This window comes from Euprymna scolopes, chromosome 46 (genome assembly GCF_053919585.1).
Source record: "Euprymna scolopes isolate OS-2025 chromosome 46, ASM5391958v1, whole genome shotgun sequence".
Taxonomy (NCBI): Eukaryota; Metazoa; Mollusca; class Cephalopoda; order Sepiida; family Sepiolidae; genus Euprymna; species Euprymna scolopes.
In genome coordinates, this window is record NC_136527.1 from 218997999 (window position 1) to 219017505 (window position 19507).

The 19507-nt window shown below is 36.8% G+C and overlaps 1 protein-coding gene across 1 annotated transcript in view; it reads left to right on the top strand.

Annotated features, from left to right (window-relative positions):
* LOC145270364 (uncharacterized) overlaps positions 1-17520 on the top strand; it is a 126211-nt gene extending 108691 nt beyond the window's left edge. The window contains exons 5-6 of the mRNA XM_080126013.1: positions 13044-13232; positions 15507-17520. Of these exons, the coding sequence (XP_079982139.1) occupies positions 13044-13232; positions 15507-16639 (1322 nt within the window). The 3' untranslated portion in view covers positions 16640-17520. The remainder of the gene's footprint in view (positions 1-13043; positions 13233-15506) is intronic.
* The last annotated feature ends 1987 nt before the right edge of the window (positions 17521-19507 follow it).

Consider the following 19507-nt stretch of genomic DNA (forward strand, 5'->3'; position numbering starts at 1 on the left):
TAAATAAGATAATAATAATAATTATTATTTTAATGTTATCAATTATTAAAAAAAATGATTCATTTTTTTTAGTTTTTTTTAAAATTTTATGCAAATTTTCAGCCATTTTGGCCGCCATCTTGAATCAGTGACGTCATCATCGGTGAAATTTCGCCAATTTTGTAAAAACAAAACGAAACATTTCTTTTTTTTTTTAAAGCAGATTAGCAAAGAATACACAAGTAAGTATTAATTGAATTTTGTAGCTTTCTTTTTTCAAGTGGTTGGTTCTTTTTTAGTACAGAGGCGCGTCCGAACTATTGTGTTTCTCTTTTTGTTTTTAATATGGATAAACCAACGTTTTAATTTCGCATGCAAACAAAGAAACCCTTTTTTATCATTATTCATTTTTACTTGGTTTTCATCTTAATATTATCCTTTAACATGGTCACCTACAAATAAATAAGTTAAAATAAGCAATCTGAGTTATGTCCCCTGTTTCTGCAATTGTATTTGTAAAAAAGAGTTTTGTACAAACACCGTTTTTTTTGTTTTAGGACCGGCTGGCTTGCCATTTGAGATTTTAAATGCGCCGGCCATGAGTGTGTTCTTTCTATTTTATAAAATAAATAAAATATTAATAATTATTATTATTATTATTTCAATGTTATCAATTATTAATGATTCATTTTTTAGTTTTTTTTTAAATTTTATGCAAATTTTCAGCCATTTTGGCCGCCATCTTGAATCAGTGACGTCATCATCGGTGAAATTTCGCCCGATTTTGTAAAAACAAAACATTTCTTTTTTTTTTTGAAAGCAAAGACTACACAAGTAAGTATTAATTGAATTTTGTGGCTTTCTTTTATTTCAAGTGGTGGGTTCTTTTTTAGTACAGAGGAGAGGCGCGTCCGAACTATTGTGTTTCCCTTTTTGTTTTTAATATGGATAAACCAACGTTTTAATTTCGCATGCAAACAAAGAACCCTTTTTTTTTTTATTATTATTCATTTTTACTTGGTTTTCTCCTTTAACATGATGACCGAAGAGGTTTTCGAGTATGCTGAAAACAAATATCGTACTTAAATTTTCCGCAAAAAAGTAGTTTTCCAGATATTTAGCAATGTAAATTTATATATTATATCTGGTGGCCATCTTAGTACACGCGCACCAAGATGGCCACCACCACCAGATATAATATATAAATTTATATTGCTTAATATCTGGAAAACTACTTATTTGCGGAAAATTTGAATACGATATTCGTTTTCAGCATAGCCGAGAACTTTAAAGGTCATAATTTTTAAGGAAAATGTAAACGCGGAAACTATGTAAAAATTTACCTTTTTTTTTGTTATTTTTAAGGGATTTTAACGAAATTTTTCAGTATTTTTTATTTATTTATTTTTTTTTTTTGAAATTTTTATGGGTTCTTTTTTAGTACAGAGGCGCGTTCGGAACATCTTATTATTAAATATATGTTTATCGCCTCATGTGCTAATCTGTACTTGCAGCAATTTTCCTGTTAATAATTCCTTGTAACTATAATCTCCGGCCCCAAAAAAGATAAAAAAAAACAAAATATGGGTCTGTATTACTGCATATATAGATTCGTTTTGCAGTTTACGGACCAGCCTGAAATAATAACGCTATATGGGTTTGTATTAATGTACACATAGATTCGAAAAAATGGTAAAAAAAAAAAAACCAAATATATAACAAATAAATGATATCAAAGGCAAGATAAGTTACTTTTCTACCTAACTAGACAAGTTTTTAGTGTTTTTATTTAATGTAACATGTTTATTCAGCTCAAAACATACAGTGTTTACCAATTTAGTGGAAAATTAAAAATGGCGCCCGACTCCCTGTTGAACACGGTAAGTTTGGGAAAAGGAGTTAAAAATAAAAAAAAAAACTAGATAAAATACTGTTAGAAACTCGCTCATTATATCTTACTGTGACATAGGCTGACATGAATATATGTCAGCCTATGTCACGGTAACATATATTCGGTGTTTTTTTTACCAGTATTTTGTCTAGCTTTTTATTTTTAACTGCTTTTCCCAAACTTAACGTGTCAGAGAGAAAGTCGGGCGCCATTTTTAATTTTCCAATGCATCGGTAAACACTATGCTTTTCGAGCTGAATAAACATGTTACATTAAATAAAAACACTCCAATCTCTGGTCCCCCGTTGCTAATCTTTCATGATAAACACCCGCCTAGCTGAAACCACTGTCAAAAATTTTCCCCACTCCTTATTAGTGCCTATGACTATTTCAGCACAGTTTGTATTCTGCATAATTATCAATTTAATTGTTAGGTGAAAGTACAGAATATACAAAACCCTCTCTATGTTAAGAATGGGTTTCTAAATTAATAACATGACTATTTCAGCACAGTTTGTATTCTGCATAATTATCAATTTAATTTTTAGGTGAAAGTACAGAAGAGTTACAAAACATCCTCCCTATGTTAAGAATGGCTTTCTAAATAAGAACGTTATTATTTCAGCATGGTCCGTATTCTGCATAATTATCAGTTTATTAAATTGTTAGGTGAAAGTACAAAATAATTACAAAACACCCTCCACATGTTCCCCCTCGCCAAACTTTCACAAGAAACACTGGTCTAGCTGTAAACACTATCAATAATTCCCCCCACTCTTTATCTGTGCCTAAACCTAATCGTAGATTCCATGAACAAAGCTTTTTTCTTAGAACTGCACGCCTGTGGAATTGTCTTCCGTTTTCCTGCTTTCCGGCTGACTGCAATATGGTTGTGTTCAAGTCTAAAGTAAATAAGTTCTTGATGAGCGGTTCCATATAAGTTATCAAATTTACCAAATTTTCATTACTAATGATTACTATATTGTCCAATTTCTACTGTACACTCTTTAACCCTTATCCTTGAGTGGCCTCTTGGCCTTGATAATGTGGTGATGCCTATGTAAAAAAAAAAAAAAATGGCTTTCTAAATAAGGCATATTGTCACTTTGATGTAGAGGACTGCTATCAGGGACATAATCTACAGGTATAACGGTAACGATACTGCACCAACCACACCGTTGTCCTTAACCTCGTCGGATTCCACCCGATATGACAGGTGTTCTTTCGATCGTACATTGTCCCGTCACAACTTGGCCTGTTGGTCGTCCTCACCCACTGTGTTTTCATGGTGGGGCGCTTTGCCTCTCAATCAAATCGTCTCCTACCCTGTGTAGGGGTCCTGGATATGACCTTAAACTATATCCAGTGGTGAGGCCCCAGCTTGTGGGCTTTGGGGAGTGTGGAACCACCCTTTAATTACCATTGCTCCCAGGTCCACTCTGACCCTGAGTGGTAGGTCCTGTTAGGGTCCCATTATGGGTTAAATAGAAACCGACGTGAAAACAAAAAATATATTCTATTAAAAAAATTTTTCTTCAAAATCTATGGATTCGGCATTAAATAACCCAAAAAGGGTTGATATGTCATAAAACAAAACAACCAACCAACCTACCCTGTGTAGGTAGTCTGTGGGTGCATCAATCACTCCGCTGGTCCTTGCGGCTTGCTGCAAAATGAAGAGTCCTCACCACAAACAAACAGAACTCCGGTTTATAAGAATAACAAACTATTAATTTCATTACTTCATAACAGCTACTGTCTAAATTGAGGTGACTGACTATAGCAGTGAAACGATGTAAGACCAGACAAGTAAAGTCACAGATTTCCCATTAACACAGGCTAGTTAACATCATAACATCAGGCCCTGAGGGCTCCCAAATCAGTAGCGCTTGACTAGCCCAGCCGTTTGGTTTGCTGGCTACGACTCTTCTCAATTTAGAATTCCTTTTTCTAAATCCAAACCCTGTTTCCACACACCTCTCCTTCAGAGAGTGGTTACAAACACCCTTTCTTTCTCCCTCTTGGAGCTTACCCTTCGTCTTGTCCACTCAGCACATCTCCCTCCCTTTTATCCTATTAATTTGTACTGAGATTTTTACTTATCAAATTAGGAGTGATTAGTCATTCCAGGTTGAACAATGCTTTGTGGCGACCCTTACCCTTGACCCCCATTCTCAGTTGTCAGCCTTAATCAGCTAAGGGATTGTGGATCTCTTCAAATCTCTCGACAGAGGTTTTAAAAACAACCTTTCATGTTAACAGATATATAATGACAATGAGATAAAAACAATCTCACTACTGATGCAATTCTCTATCTATATAAAAGCCAAGTACGTCCAATGATGGAATACTGCTGCCATATCTGGGCAGGAGCGGCCAAAAACAGCCTATCCTGCCTTGACAGAGTACAAAATAGACTTCGTGGCTTAGTGGGGGATGCCCTTTTCTCTACCCTGCAACCTCTCTCCCACAGAAGAGACGTTGCGAGCCTATCCTTGTTTTATCGTTATTTCCATGGTAGGTGCTCGTCTGAACTCCAATCTCTGGTCCCCCCTCGCCAATCTTTCACGAAAAACACCCATCTAGCTGAATCCACTGTGAAAAATTTCCCCCACTCTATATCTGTGCCTAAATCAAAACGCGGATTCCATGAACAAAGCTTCTTTCTTAGAACTGCACGCCTGTGGAACTCTGTTCCGCCTGCCTGCTTCCCTCCGGACTACAACTTGGATGTCTTCAAGTCCAATGTTAACAAATTCCTAATGAACCGCCCCTTAAGTAAACCCTTCAGCAAATCTCCTCACTAACTTAATGTACTTGCAATAACCCTTATCCCTAAGTGGCTTCCGGGCCTTGATAAGTGGTGATCACTGTGTAAAAAAAAAAAAAATTATTATTTGTTTTTTCTCTTTCTGACAAAATCCCATAGACATTTCTGTTTTGTCCCAATCAGACATCAACACTCCCGCTTCTGCCCTCTCTTCCTCTATCCCATCCGGTCAAATACCTCCTCTCACAACAATATACACCTCGCTGCAAGCATTCATGACACCAATAGTGTCATACAGAGGCACTATGTAGGGATGTTGTTTCACATTACACTTGAACTTCTGCATGTCAGTACAATTGGGGAAGCAGGGACTCGGAAGGGAGTTCCAAAGTCTGGCAGTTCTGGGGAAGAAACTATTGGAGTAGAAAGCTTTCTTACATCTAGAGATCTCTACTGTGAAGGGGTGGGATTTTGCTGCTTGTCGGGTTTGTCAGGGGAAATTACATCAAGGGGGTACAAGAATAGTTAAAAAAACACCCCATATTAAGAATGGCTTTCTAAATAATAACGTTATTATTTCAGCACAGTCAGTATTCTGCATAAGTAGCAATTTATTAAATTGTTAGGTCAAAGTACACAAAACACCCTCCCCTCCCTATGTAAAGAATGGCTTTCTAAATAACAATATTATTATCTCAGCATGATCCATATTCTGCATAAGTATCAATTTTTTTTTTTTACATGGAGTTCACCACTTATCAAGGCCCAATGGCCACTCGGGGATAACGGTTATTGTGTGTACAGTAATCAAAGGGATAGTGTTGCAATAATATTGGAGAATTGATAAGGTGTCATTACTTGGGGGGGGGGGCGGTTCATCAGGAATTTGTTTGTGTTGGACTTGAAGACATCCAGGTTGAAGTCGGGAGGGAAACAGGCAAGCAGAACAGAGTTCCACAGGCGTGCAGTTCTAAGAAAGAAGCTTTGTTCATGGAATCTACGTTTTGATTTAGGCACAGATAGGGAGTGGGGGAAATTATTGACGGTGGTTTCAGCTAGTCGGGTGTTTTTTGAGAAAGATTGGCGAGGGGGGACCAGAGATTTGAGCTCAGACGAGCACTTGCCATGGAAATAAAGATAGAACAACAACAAGCTCGCTACATCTCTTCTGTGGGAAAGAGGTTGCAGGGTAGAGAAAAGGCTATCCCCCACCAAGCCACGAAGTCTATTTTGACCTCTGCCCAGATGTGGCAGCAGTACTCCATCTTTGGACGTACTTGGCTCTTATATAGATAGAGAATTGCCTCATTAGTGAGATATCTTCTGGAGCGGTAGAAGGATCCCACGATCTTTCCAGCGACCTTGGCTACAGACTTGATGTATGTGTTCCATTTAAGATCAGGAGTAAAGGTCAAACCCAGAAGCTTATCAAAACATGGGGCCTCCCCTAGACGAGAAACATCCATTTCAATTGATGCCAGATTGGGATCAGAGCGTTTATGATGTAGAGATAGGAGCTCGGTTTTAGATGCATTAAAGTAAACCAGCCACCTCTTTCCCCACTGTACCACGTGCTCAAGATCAGAGGAGAGAGAATCAGAGAGAACTTTGTCATTTACGGCCTTTGATGTGTTGCCATAGATGGTCATGTCATCAGCATAGATGTTAACGAAGGATTTTAGTATGTGTTTTGGGAGATCAGGAAGAGAGTTGGGCCCAGTATGGGCCCCTGAGGGACACCAGCATTAATACTGTGGGCCTCTGATTTCTGCCCATCAACCACTACTCTTATGAGCCTATCAGAGAGAAATGATTTAATGATTGAGAAAACATTTCCAGTTATACCGTAGCAGGAAATCTTGTGTAGTAGGCCTTTATGCCAAACCTTATCGAAGGCCTTTGATATGTCAAGAGCAATTGCCCTAGAAATGAAGCCTTTGTCAAGAGATTCACTAATCCTATGAGATATAACCGTTAGCACATCTGCTGTAGATCTAGAAGAACGGAAACCATATTGTGTGTCACTAAGAAGGTTATTTCTGCTGAGGTGGTTGACTATTTTTCTATTTATTGTGGATTCCAGCAACTTACTCATGACACACAGGAGACTTATTGGTCTGTACTGAGAGGGGGATGACTTATCACCTGAGTTCTTAAATACAGGGCATACTGATGAGGTTTTCCAGGGTGTTGGGAAGCACTTCTCCTTAAGGCAATGCTTAAACAGTTTGACAAGTTCTGGTTGTAATTTTTTTAACACTATAATTGGAATACCGTCAGGACCAGTTGCTTTACTGGAGTCAAGGTTCTTGATTAGCTTGGCGACCTCACGCACAAATATTTGTATGTTGCATAGCGTGTTGTCTGTTATAGGAGGGAATACGGGGAGTTGATGGCCTTCGTCGCACAGGGTAGAATTTGCCGCAAAGTTTTTGGCAAATAGTTTCGCCTTGTCGGATGCTGTCAAGATGACCTCTGGTCCATTGATAATGGTTGGGATAGAACGCACGTTTCTGTTCAGGATCCTATTTGCTATTTGCCAGAACTGGTGGGAACCAAGCCGCTGCTCAGCTACTTTGGATTTAACGGATTGAGTATATAGCTCTCTTGCATTTTTTATTACTCTTTTACAGTGGTTGCTGGCGGTCCTGAAAGCAGCTTTAGTTTCAGTGCATCTATTACGTTGGTAGCTACGGAAAAAGTGATTTCTGTGTGCGATGGCAGCAGCACGTTCAGGGGAGAACTGTGGCTGGCTGTTAGGGTTTTGTTGGAATTTTTTGGATGGTATGAATTGGCCTATGCTTACAAGTAACCATTCGGTCAGATCTGATACTATAGAGGACACATCCTTTTTAAACATGGAATGGAGAGGTAGATCAGATATGAATGTATGGAAGCTATCCCAGTCAGCCATAGAGTATCGGTATACAGTACGGTGGAGAGGTATGTCTGTAGATTTATTATATTTCATTTTTATCTCAACTGATACGACGCAGTAGTCAGAGGATCGCAGAGGAGATAGAACGGAATATGAGCATAGTTGATAGAAAAAAGTCTAGAAGGCTTGCGTACTGACCTGTAGAATCGGGCACACGGGTGGGCTCCCGAACAATCTGAGTGAGGTCATAGGCAATGGCAAAATCATGACAGAACCTCCCCTCATCGTCTGTCTTATTTGAATGGGTCAGCCATTCCACATTATGGACATTGAAGTCACTGCAAATGTGAATGTTAGCTGAGGGATGAGTAGACAGGATGTGGTCAATTTTCGCTGTTGTAGGGGGGGCGATAGAGGGCAAATATAAATGTGGTGGTGTAAGCAAGTGCAACCCAGAAGCTCATATAAGGTAGATTAGGGTCTTCTCTGGAGATATCCCTGCCACGTGGGAGCCATCTTTAATGTAGGCACATATTCCATGCCCATAGCGATCTTGGGGGTCAGATTTAGATGTTAAGTTAGAGCATCCATTAATTATGAACTCATCTAGGCAGGTGGTCGGCCCTATTCCAGTTTCGCTTAGAAAGAATATGTCAGGTTTCGTCTCCTGTAATTGGGTTTCAACCTCTGGAAGGTTAGAACGTAAACCCCTGATGTTGGAGAAGGAGACATGGTAGTAGGGGTCTATGTTGGAGGATGGGGTTCTAGGTTTATTCGTGTTTTCTTTTTAGAAATATTTCATGTTGAGGATTTTGGGATTTGTGGAACAGGTCAGCATACTTGGTTAGAGCAGTACAGAGAGGGAAAGTAAGAGAGCAAAGACGGGATTTTTTTTTTTTTTTTGCAGCACATGATAAGGTAAAGCCGTAACAATTACCCACTAGTATAGCATCGAGAGGCACCACCAGAGACTACTGCATGGTCCAGAATCCATTCACCAAATGGCAATACAGCAGCCCCAGTACTTTGCACCTGCTGATAGGACAGCCTCCTTAGTGGTTATTCCAAGGTTCGGGTCCCTGACTATCAGGCAGATAACGTCAGCCCAGACGAAAATGTTTACCAAAAGGAGAAGCGAGAGTTACTGGAGCTGCCGATAACACATCCATTGTATTATCTACTCTCCATTAAGAAAAAAAAAAGGGTAGGAGGGGAATGGGTACAAGTGACTTATTTATATCTAAGTAGTAAGTCCGGTGCTAAGTTAACAATTCAGGACACTTTTGATGATAATCTCCCCTCCCATATTAATGGGTGGAAGTTTGTCGTTATCGATCGAGTTTGAATCATTAGAGTTTCACCTTATAATTAATTAAAATCCGATAATTAACTATTATCAATTTGTAAAGTCGGCTTAATATTAATTTACATTCGAGTTTAGATAATTATTCAAGGTTTTACTTTAGGAGGTTCGTTTTCATAGGAAACTTTTTCTTTGCTAATGGCACTGTATTATATTTCGAATGTAATTGAAAAATAAGGCTAACTATATTAGATGGTTTGATTGGCCAGCAAGGAAGCAAGCATTTTCCATACAGGCAAGCTTGCAGTAATAGTATATATACTACTTAAATAAAGTAATAGTATATATAAAGTTTTCATTAGTAACTTTTTCTTTGCTAATGGCACTGTATTATATCCTAACTTTATCTACTCTAATAGAGAATAATTTCCGGAATTTTTTTTGTTTTTTTTATTGTTAGTTTCCGGCATTTATTCCCAATATTCCCGATATTCCCAATAACCTATTTTTCCAATATGTTAAAAACATGTTTATTAAATTATCTTGTATAGTTGCGTTCCTCAATTGAATTTTTCATAACAGACTTGTAAACCCACATTCTTTTCTTGAAACTATTTTATCTCTGAGCTAAACAATGGTTTGTTTTACATTCCATTTTCTAATTCTCTCTCGTTATCTATTTCTAAACCTAATTTACAAGGTTCGAATTTCGTCTATTCTATTTCATTTTCATTTTAACTAAATCTCTCTATTTTTATACTTACATGAAAAGGGGACAGCCCTTATCATGTAACATATATATATATAATATATATATATGTATATATATATGTATATATATGTGTATATATGTATATAGGTGCCCGGCAAACTCGTCTCCGGAAAACTCGTCTCGGGAAAACTCGTCTCCGGAAAACTCGTCCCCTTTCGCTAGGTAGGAAAACTGGTCCCTTATTGAATAAATATCGATTGAAAACACATTTTATGATCATTCTTGAAGGAGATATTATTTTTTAAAATAGACTATAGCCCCCCCCCAATATTTTTTAAAAATATTTTTACTTGTTTAATGTTTTTTTTTTTAAATAAAATCGATTTTCTAAGTGTCTGTCTCTAGATATCACACTAAGACTCTTCCTAATACCAAAGAATAATACATACGTCATTCTAATAACAAGGATATGTGCGCCACTTTTGCTTTTTATATTTATACTAGCAGGGATACACAGTGTTGCTCGGGTGTTTGGAGGTGTGTGTGGTTTTGGGTAAATCAAAACACCTCTCATTGTGTATTACATGTCAATGTCTATTATATATATACAGAACTGTCTCTCTCTTTATATATACCTGTTTATGTCCCCAATATGAGATAGGATAGCCGAGAATTCGAACCTGGGAAGCTAGATTTGGAATTGAGAATTCCGATCATAAGTTAAAATAAATACATGATGTCATTGAAAATAAGGAATGTGGAATCACAATTGTTTAGCTCACACAAAATAGTTTGGAGGTGTGTGTGGTTTTGGGTAAATCAAAACACCCGGGTGTTTGTGTCGGGTGAGGGGTAAAATAGAACAAAAGTTTTGGGAGGTAAGTATGAAGGATCGAACCTGAACCCTTGAGTTGAAGTTAGAAAATTGATTTTATTTAAAAAAAAAAACATTAAACAAGTAAAAATATTTTTAAAAAATATTAGGGGTGGGGGCTATAGTCTATTTTAAAAAATAATATCTCCTTCAAGAATGATCATAAAATGTGTTTTCAATCGATATTTATTCAATAAGGGACCAGTTTTCCTACCTAGCGAAAGGGGACGAGTTTTCCGGAGACGAGTTTTCCGGAGACGAGTTTTCCTGAGACGAGTTTTCCGGAGACGAGTTTTCCCGGGACGAGTTTGCCGGGCACCTATATACATATATACACATATATATACATATATATATATATATATACATATATATATACATATATATATATATATATACATATATATATACACATATATATATATATGTTACATGATAAGGGCTCTCCCCTTTTCATGTAAGTATAAAAATAGTAAAATAAAACAAAAGTTTTGGTAGGTAAGTATGAAGGATCGAACCTGAACCCTTGAGTTAAAGTGTGAAAAAACATGTGTGACGTTAACCACTAGGCCACCACGAAATTGTAATGGAAATACATTTGAATTTATTTAAGTAATTAGAATTGGCAGGTGCCCGTAGTTAATGACTTAATGAGGTCAACTTTGACCACGGGGCAGTATTTAATTCACTGCGGGGAAGCATTTTTAATTTTTATTTTTTTTGTTTCCCCAAGACGTTGTGGGGGATTATCCAAAATGAATAGCAATTGCACAATATATGGAAAAATTCCACATTTATCAAAGCTGATTTCTTTTGGATGTTTCTGGAAAAATACCGGCATCAATTAAAATGAATGGCTCTCGTCTTGGGGAGGCCTCAAGGTTTGACAGGCTTCTGGGCTTGACCTTTACTCCTGATCTTAAATGGAATACGTACATCAAATCTGTTGCCAAGGTTGCTGGAAAAATGGTGGGATCCTTCTATTGATCCAGTAGATATCTCACTGCTGATGCAATTCTCTACCTATATAAGAGCCAGATACGTCCAAGGATGGAATACTGTTGCCACATCTGGGCAGGAGCTGCTAGAAAGGACTTGTCCTGCCTTGATAGGGTTCAAAATAGACTTCGTGGCCTGGTGGGAGATGTCCTTTTCTCTTCGCTGCAACCTCTGTCTCACAGAAGAGATGTTGCGAGTTTGTCTCTGTTTTATTGTTATTTTCATGGAAAGTGTTCGACTGAGCTTCAATCTATGGTCCCCCCTCGCCAAACTTTCACAAGAAACACTAGACTAGCTGAAAACATTATCAATAATTTTCCACACTCTTTATCTGTGTCTAAACCTAAACATAGATTCCATGATCAAAGCTTCTTTCTTAAAACAGCATGCCTGTGGAATTGTCTTCCGTTTTCCTGCTTTCCAGCTGTCTATAATATGGTTGTCTTCAAGTCCAATGTGAACAAGTTTCTGATGAGCCGTTCCACTTAAGTTAACAAATTTACCGAACTTCCATTACTATCGATTACTATATTGTCCTTTTGACTACTCTACACTCTTTCGCCCTTATCCTTGAGTGGCCTATCGGCCTTGATAAGTGGTGACGCCTATGTAAAAATAAAAAATTCGTTTTGCTTTTATTATATGAAAAAGCTTAATACACACACGGCGATCGAAAAATGTTGAATATTTATCTTTTCAAAGTCGAGCAAATTAAATAGACAGGCGACGCTCGTTGTTAACTCGTAGATATTATCATGGAGATGTGATATAAAAGTTTTAAGAAGTGAGTCGACCGAGCGCTTCTCTGAAAAAAGCCTTTCTTGGACATACACAAAAAGCGAACACACAAACATACACACATTTTCGCTTTTATATTCATAGACTAGCGGGGGTACCCGGCGTTGCCTGAGTGTTTGTTTCCGGGACGGGGGGGGGGAGTTTTAAAAAATGTTATGGTAGGTAAGTAGGAAGGATCAAACCCGGAGTCATGAGTAAAAGTAGGAAAATAAAGTGTGAAAAAAAAAAAACAAACATCTGCAACATTAACAGTTCGGCCACCAAGAAAAGTCCATTCCAGTTGTTTAGGAAAAAAAAAAAAACGACTACGGTAGGTTGGCGCGAACGTGAAAATATAATGTGAATTGTCCAGCACGCTAACCACTATGCCACAGAGCACTGCAGCTTAGTTTAGTGATTTTAAATAACTTCACATGAAAGAACTACGAAGCCAAACCGGTGTTCTCTTCTCAACTGTTCCTTGTGAACGATCCCCAAACGGTGTTAAGTGGTGGCAGGGGGAGGAGGAATTTATTAGAGAGAAAATATTTTACCACTTCCATTGATCTTAACCGATTTTCGCCGTGACTTCTCAGCAGAAAAAGTATAGAAATCTAAGATTATCGAGGAATTTGAGAAATAATAAGCCTATAACACACCTCAGATATTGTTCTGCCGTTTGTGCATATTATATTTGCATGAAATATCTTGATTTTTAATCCTATTAATGTCAAAATCAGACGGGAAAAAATGAGTTCATTTTATTTATATAGGGATTATATTCAACTTCATTTCTCTAAATACCAAAATTTGTCCCCTTCAATCTGCAACATTAATTTTTTCATATTTTGTATTTTCAGATTTTCCTGTATCCAAAGCAAAATACTTCAATGCCCGTCTCGGCTCAAAATCCCAACATTCTGAATTTGCTAAGCGTAGCAGCAATTCCCAGATGCTTACACTTCAAAAGACAATCCATGAATATCAAACTTGTAACATGACAAGACTTGGGAAGGAGAATAGGATGAAGGACTGCATCAGAAAAATAAGTAGATTTACCAATTCTACCTCGTGAGCGAATCAATCCTTCATCATCCAAAAATAAATTAAATTTAGAAACCAAAGGGGGGGCTTCACCGCCATCAGACTTAGACAAATAATCCTTCCTTAGAAAGGAACAGTCCTTGTGTCATTCTGAGCAAGTACAATCTCGCCTTAATACTAGAGTCGAGAACAATACCTCTCATTTTTGATATAAATCGGAATACAGCAATCAAAACTCCAATGAGCTTCTTCAGCGAAGAAAATCTCTCTACTTCAATTATATAACTGCCCTGAAAGACAGGTTCACAACTAGTAACTGTACTGATCAACATCTGGCTAGCCGGATTAAGACAATTCAGGTCATAACTAGGCCAGATCAAGTTATCTCCTCTCAACCATTCAGGCCCGAATAACCAACGAGTAAAAATCATTTTAAATTTGTTCAGGGACATACCCCTCGTGACAAAGTCAGCAGGATTGTCATCAGTCTTCACATACTTAAACTTCACTGTCAAACCTTAATCACTAAGAATTTTTACCATCGCTTTTACATCCTTTAACCGGTTACGAGTGAATTGACATAATTGATTGTAACTTTAAAATATGTAATATACTGTGAAGAAACCGTGAAACCACAAAACATATAGAAACCATAATACTTTTGGCTATGATTAAAGTATAGTATCTGTTCTCATTTTTGACTTTGTCGACAAAGAAAACCACAAAACATAGAAACACAAAGAAACATATTTGCTGACAAAGATTATCTGGAAAACATATCGAATATTTCAACTTCAATAACCAATGTGAAATGGGACATTCCAGAAACCATAATACTTTTGGCTATGATTAAAGTATAGTATCTGTTCTCATTTTTGACTTTAAAAAGTTATAAAAATGCTTAATATATTTTCTATCAAACTGAATATTCTTATTCTTGCAAAATAAAAAACAAAACAGAGAAACACATAGAAATCATAACTCGTAGATATTATCATGGAGACGTGATATAAAAGTTTTAAGAAGTGAGTCGACCGAGCGCTTCTCTGAAAAAAGCCTTTCTCGGATTATCTGGAAAACATTGAATATTTCAACTTCAATAACCAATGTGAAATGGGACATTCCAGAAACTATAATACTTTTGGCTATGATTAAAGTATAGTATTTGTTCTCATTTTTGACTTTGCCAACAAAGAAAACTACAAAACATATAGAAACACACAGAAACCATATTTGCTGACAAAGATTATTTGGAAAACATATTGAATATTTCAACTTCAATAACCAACGTGAAATGGGACATTCCAGAAACCATAATACTTTTGGCTATGATTAAAGTATAGTATCTGTTCTCATTTTTGACTTTGCCAACAAAGAAAACCACAAAACATACAGAAACACACAGAAACCATATTTGCTAACAAAGATTATCTGGAAAACATATTGAATATTTCGACTTCAATAACCAATGTGAAATGGGACATTCCAGAAACCATAATACTTTTGACTATGATTAAGAATAACATAGAAATCATATTGCCAACAAAGATCACGTGGAAAACTACTTAAAAAAAATGAATTTATTATAATAATTATATTTAAATTCTTGCAAAATTAAAAAAAAATGTTTTGAAAATATTTTTTTCTACCAAACTGAATATTTTAATTCTTGCAAAAAAAAAAAAAAAAATTTCAAGAAAATATTTTTTTTTTTGTTTTTTTTGCAAGGATTTTTTTTGAAAATATATTTTCAACCAAACTTTGAACATTTCAATTCTTGCAAAATGTCAAAATGGCAGAACATGAAGAAATACCTAGAATAAAAAAAAAGAAAAAAATTGGCGCTTCTACACTATTGGGACGAGTAATAAAAAGCAATTTCTTTATAATCATCGATTATTACTCTTATCCTCGAGTGGCCCCTGGGCCTTGATAAGTGATGGCATCTATTACTCTTATCCTCGAGTGGCCCCTGGGCCTTGATAAGTGATGACATCTATGTAAAAAAAAAAAAAAAAAATCGGCGCTTCTACACTATTGGGACGAGTAATAAAAAGCAATTTCTTTATGACAAGTGATGACATCTATGTAAAAAAAAAATTAAAAAATTAAAAAAAATCGGCGCTTCTACACTATTGGGACGAGTAACGTAAAAATATTTCAGCTTCGATAACCAACTTCTTTAAAAAAAAAAGACAAAACGTGAAAACTTATAAAATAATTTTTGAACTGGGACATATTGAATCATATTGTTTACTTCTTCATAACGAATAAGGGTTAATGCAAAATAAAACCGGAAAACATGGAGAAATATCTGGAAACCTTATCTGCTGACAAAGAATATAATGAAAACATATCAACTATTTCGACTTCAATAACCAACTTGAAATCGGACATTCCGGAGAAGCCCTATTCTTGCGAAGTTTGTGATGCAACTTTTTCATACAAATCACAGTGGTCAACGCATATGCGCACACATACAGGAGAAAAACCATATACTTGTGAAACGTGTGCCGTTTCATTCTCGAGGAAACAACATCTGACGCAGCATGTTCGGATCCACACAGGCGAGAAACCCTTTTCGTGCGATGCCTGTGGGGCTGCTTTTGCGCAGAAAGCATCAATGTTTCAACACAAGCGAATACACACTGGAGAAAAACCATTTGCTTGTGACGTGTGTGGGTCCGCTTTCCCACACAAGGCTCGTCTCTTGCTACACATTCGAACACACACTGGAGAGAAACCATATTCTTGTGAAGTATGTGGTTCTTCTTTTACGCAGAAGTCGACGCTCCTACAACACATGCGCCGTCACACTGGTGAAAAGCCGCATTCTTGTGAAGTGTGTAACTCTTCCTTCACGCACAAATCGCAGTTGGTGAAACATCTGCGTACGCACAGCCAGGAGAAGCCTTACACTTGCGAAATCTGCGGAGATTCTTTCGGACAAAAGTCGGCCATGTTGCAACATTTGCGCATCCACACAGACGAGAAACTATATCTTTGTAACATATGTGACTCTCGGTTTACGCAGGAAGCTGATTTAGTGCAGCATGTTCAAACGCACGCTGGAAACAAACCGTATTCCTGCGCTGATTGCGGTTCGTCTTTCACCCAAAAGTCACGTCTGTTGCAGCACATGCAACGGCACACGGACGAGAAAACTTTTTCATGCGAGGTGTGCGATTCTTCTTTCTCGGACGAATCGCATCTGCTGCGCCACATCCGCACACACACTGGAGAGAAACCATATTCATGCGACATTTGTAACGCATGTTTCGCACAGAAACCGAATTTGCTGCTGCATCTGCGATCACACAGCGGGGAGCGGCCGTATTCGTGCGGCGCTTGTGGGTCTTCGTTCAGTCAAAAACAAAATTTGTTACGACATATGCACACCCATAATCGATAGAAAGCTCGAGACGGGCAACTGTTTTGCCGAAATGCCCAAGTCAAAACGCTTAAAAATCATATGCACACCCATAATAAGATCTCCCCCACTATGGCTAACCCACCTTAGCTTCTCCGAGTTATCTTACCTCAAGTAACAGCACGAAACTGGATACTCCACCAGACTAGATAAATTCTTGTCCAGAATCCAGTAAAACCAAGAGACCAAAACGAAAGATATACTGCAACATATGAAAATGGTTACAATTATCTACCTATATAATATTATAAAAAGCTTAAACTTTGTCGGAAGAGAATATACCTGGGTGTGGAAGAAAACCCACATTGTCACAGAGAACTTTATGATGAGGTTAATATAAACTTGAGTGATCTTTTAAATGACATCAATAAATGTTTGGATATAATGGGTAAGAACAGTGGCATAGCAACTGTCTTTGCCACCTGGGGTGGTCATCAGAGCCCCCACCCACCCCACTCCGCTGGTCATTGATAATATTTTAACCTTCAAAATTCCAGAAAATATTCGAAATATTTGTTTTCACAGAATTACAATCAGGGATCTAAAATCTATGTAAAACACATAAAACATAAAACACACAACACACAAAACACATAAAACATAAAACACATAAAACACATAAAACACAAAACACACAAGACACATAAAACATAAAACACACTAAACACATAAAACATAAAACACACAACACACAAAACACATAAAACATAAAACACACAAAACACATAAAACATAAAACACACAAAACACAAAAAACACACAAAACACATAAAACATAAAACACACAAAACACAAAACACAAAACACACAAAACACATAACACATAAAACACATAAAACACAAAACACATAAAAGATAAAACATAAAACGAACACACAAAACACAAAACACATAAAACACAAAACACATAAAACACAAAACACATAAAACACAACACATAAAACACAAAAAACATAAAACACATAAAACATAAAACACACAAACACATAAAACACATAAAACATAAAACACAAAAAACACATTAAACATAAAACACAAAACACGTAAAACATAAAAAAATACAAATAAAATACAATACAAATAAAACACAAAACACAAAACACACAAAACACATAAAACATAAAACACACAAAACACATAAAGCACATAAAACATAAAACACATAAAACACACAAAACACATAAAACATAAAACACACAAAACACATAAAACACATAAAACATAAAACACACAAAACACATAAACATAAAACACATAAACATAAAACACATAAAACACAAAACACACAAAACATAAAACACAAAAAACATAAAACAAAAAACACAAAACACGCACAACACATAAAACACACAAAACACATAAAACACAAAACACATGTCTCTGGAATATGTATATATATATATTTTTATACCCATGTATATTAGTGGTTCATGCTTTGGAAACATAAAACACACAAAACACATAAAACATAAAACACAAAACACATAAAACATAACACACATAAAACATAAAACACACAAAACACATAAACATAAAACACACAAAACACATAAACATAAAACACATAAAAAAAACACATAAAACACAAAACACACAAAACATAAAACACAAAAAAACATAAAACAAAAAACACAAAACACAAAACACGCACAACACATAAAACACACAAAACACATGTCTCTGGAATATATATATATATATATATATATATATATGTTTATACCCATGTATATTAGTGGTTCATGCTTTGGAAATCGTCAGTGCAAGATGTGATAATTCCTACCAGTCAGTAGATTTGAACCTAGTCACAAAGCCACCTCTGACTCCATTTTTTTTTTACAAGGTAGTCACCACTTATCAAGGCCCGGAAGCCACTCGAGGATAAAGATGGAGTACTGCTGCCACATCTGGGAGGGGGCTGCAAAAAAGCCTATCCTGCCTTGACAGAGTACAAAATAGACTCTGTGGATTGGTGGCGGACTCCCTTTTCTCTACCCTGCAACCTCTTTCCCACAGAAGAGATATAGTGAGCCTGTCATTGTTCTATCGTTACTTCCATGGCAGGTGCTCGTCTGAGCTCCATTCTCTGGTCCCCCCCTCACCAATCTTTCTCAAAAAACACCCGACTAGCTGAAACCGCCGTCAATAATTTTCCCCACTCCCTATCTGTGCCTAAATCAAAATGTAGATACCATGAACAAAGATTCTTTCTTAGAACTGCATGCCTGTGGAACTCTGTTCCGCTTGCCTGTTTCCCTCCTGACTTCAACCTGGATGTCTTCAAGTCCAACATAAACAAATTCCTGATGAACCGCTCCTCCCCTAAGTAATGACACCTTACCAATTCTCCAATATTATTGCTACACTATCCCTTTGATTACTGTACACACAATAACCGTTATCCCTGAGTGGCCATTGGGCCTTGATAAGTGGTGAACTCCATGTTAAAAAAAAAAAAAAAAGGGCATATGCAGGATATGACGCTAACAGAAATGATAAAATTTCTATATCAGCGTTCAACGTGGATTGATTGAGCCGGCTCTTCCAACTGAATTTTCGGCATCTCGTATAGATACCACCCAGGTATGTCAGTTTGAAGCTGCAGTCGATATCAGGTCCAGTAAGTGGTGAACTTCATGTAAAAGAAAAAAAGGATTATTGTGTGTACAGTATGTTAGTGTTGGAGATATGATAAAATGTCTTCAGCTGTTACCTCTGGGCCATAAGAATTAAGGGAATTTAACAATCCATACACAGTAGAACTTCGGGATACGGCATAAATCCAATCTGGGGTTGGGATCGTCAGGTGAAATCAATGGTAAGGCCTAAGAAAATACAGTACTGTGCTGT